Source organism: Belonocnema kinseyi, chromosome 6, assembly GCF_010883055.1.
Source record: "Belonocnema kinseyi isolate 2016_QV_RU_SX_M_011 chromosome 6, B_treatae_v1, whole genome shotgun sequence".
NCBI classification, from domain to species: domain Eukaryota; kingdom Metazoa; phylum Arthropoda; class Insecta; order Hymenoptera; family Cynipidae; genus Belonocnema; species Belonocnema kinseyi.
In genome coordinates, this window is record NC_046662.1 from 110,756,706 (window position 1) to 110,759,329 (window position 2,624).

A 2,624-nucleotide genomic window follows, 5' to 3' on the forward strand; every position below is an offset into this window, starting at 1 on the left:
TGGACACATTCAACCTCAAGATTAGTGCAGCGGACTGTAAAACATCCGGTAAAAGTGCATCTCTGGGGTTGTTTTTCGAAACATGGGTTTGGGAGATTGCACTTACATATACGGAACTCATTTTTTGTAACGTGGTAACAAGATGAGAATTGAAAGCAAACTGAATGTTAAACCAAAAGCATGTAAGAGGGAGCTCTTCTTAATATTTTGACACCAAAATCATGTCGATACACCTTACCGACTGCGAGTAAAGCCACCCACGCTTTAACTTGACAGACTGTATAGTAACTCATCTTTTTTGGTTGAAGATTTCATTATTTTGCTGAAAACTTCAATATTTTATCAAAGTCATATTTTTTTCGAAAAAAAATTTCGGATTGAGAATTCATCTTTTGGTAGGTCATCTTTATTGGTTGAAAATAGTCTTCTAAAATATTTTTCTTGAAAATTCAAATAATTGGTTAAAAATGCAACTGTTTTTTTTTTTTTTTTTAATCTTTTGGCTGAAAAATTCGATTTTTGGTTAAAGATTCATCTTCATAGGTTGAAAACTCAACTATTTTTGAAAAATTCAACGTTTTTGACAAAAGTTCATCCCTCTTGCTTGAAATTTCAACAATTTGGTTACAAATTCATATTTCTTAGTTAAAAAGAAACTTTTTTGTTCAAAATTAATCGTTTTAGGTTTAAAAGTAAGATATTGTTTAAAAACTTCCACTTTTTAGATAGCAAACTGAACTATTTCGTTAAAATTTTGTCATTTTGGATTAAAATTCCATCTTTTTTGTTGAAAATTCTACCATTTTGTATAAATTGTAATATATTTCGGCTCAAAATGTTCGGAATAATTTTTCCTCTATTTTCATAAAAAATGATCCTCTTTCTCCTGCTTCGAGATTATTTTAGGATGTGAAGTCTGAAATCACTTTTACAATAATTCACATTTTATGTTTTACCTTGGAGTTCTAAAATGTTTAATTCTTTTTAAAATGTATGTAATAAACCAATTAGTGTCAAATTTGTATTATTAGAGACGCTTAATGCTATCCGAGAAATATGTGACTATTGACGTGTAAAGCTGGGAAACAGCCATCCTCACATTAACAAGATATCCCATTTGATGATCCCATATTTGCCCCGAGTTATCCCAGGCATAAACCGTCCGAATATTGTGCTAGAAGAAAATTTGTATATCTTGGGAATATCAAAATTTCCTTGTGGGATATTGAAATGTGTAATATATCTCACGTAGAATATTTGAATACCCCAGAACGTTGATAACGCCGGGCCATACATGAAATCAAATAGAATATATTATTACTATAAGGGCTGGCAGTTTTTTTCAAGTTCGAGTGCCCACCCTGTAGAGGCAAACATTTTTTACGATTGTTTTTTAATTTTACATTTATATGATTTTTATTATACCTGCATGAGAACTTGTTTCCCATCAACAGCGCCGATACAATGGCAAAAATTCCATTTGTCTTCAAAGTCCTTAGCAATTATATACCACCGTGCAGTATTTAGGCGCAGGAAAGCTTCACATCGCAAGGCCAACCAAATTGCTCTACATGTTTCCCGAACAATTTTAGAAACTGTATTCGGACTGACACGAAATGCAAAAGAAATCGAAGTCATTGAGTCTTCTGAAGCAAGGTATCTCAGACATATTTCTAATCTCGTCTGGGCAGGAATCGGCTCGCGAATACATCGTTTCTTCTCTATATAAGGATTAATCTTCCTTAATAACTTTTTGCATTTTTTGTTCCTCAACCTTAAATATAGCAGATATTTTTTTTTGTCTTCAGATTCCATCTCCTACAACAGATTATTACTCGCACCTTATGTAAGCCGCCGCTCAACTCGCAAAATGGGACGAACCCAAAATTCTCTTTTCTGTGATGCCAACTTTTCTTGCTGATCCATCTCCAAGAACAAACCATACATAATTAATATGTGATCAAAAGTATCGCACCTTTCATCTGGAGTTTGTCCCAACTTTCCGCATGTACTTAGTAGGAAGTAAATGTACAGAAGCATGTTGAGAGCTTCCATGTTCGTACAGTTAATTCCTTCAGAAGTATTAAATTTAGAAGCGTGCTAACGTACTTTTTTCCAAAGTAAAAAACTGCAAAGGAGAGTACAGAAATAGTACTTCGATATGCGTTCTATAAGTTTTTTATGCCTTAATAGTTGAAGGGTTGCAGTGACTGAATTTATTTCAAATCAGTCAGGTTCTGATTTTAGAATCGCAGAATCAATCTGAAAATATTAGGACTCGGTTTTCTCAAAAAACCCATTTCAGATTTTTCTACTTTCTAGATTTGTTGTGGCCAAGAGAATTTTTTATTATTCTCGAAAATAGTGCAAGATATCATAAATTAGTAAAGGCACTAATTGTAGCACTTTATAACTGTGCAAAATCTTTCCTTAACATTTGTTCGTATATGTTGTTTGCAAATGAATCTGACAATTCGATTTCATGAAAAAAATTCTCCTGGTCATAAAAATCATTTTGCCCGCACAAAACTTACAAAATGTCTTCCTTAAGACAGTACAAGTTAAATAAGAAATTGACAAAGAAAAAAAGCCTCAAATTTTTTAATCAGGTCAAAAGTTATAGA

At 32.6% G+C, this 2,624-nt stretch overlaps 1 protein-coding gene across 1 annotated transcript in view; it reads right to left on the minus strand.

Moving 5' to 3' along the window:
* The window catches only part of LOC117175547, a 3,620-nt gene extending 1,565 nt beyond the window's left edge, over positions 1–2,055 (minus strand). Inside the window, exons 1-2 of the mRNA XM_033365257.1 lie at positions 1,882–2,055; positions 1,426–1,818 (exon numbers count right to left, since the gene is read on the minus strand). Of these exons, the coding sequence (XP_033221148.1) occupies positions 1,426–1,818; positions 1,882–2,055 (567 nt within the window). The remainder of the gene's footprint in view (positions 1–1,425; positions 1,819–1,881) is intronic.
* Positions 2,056–2,624: the final 569 nt, after the last annotated feature.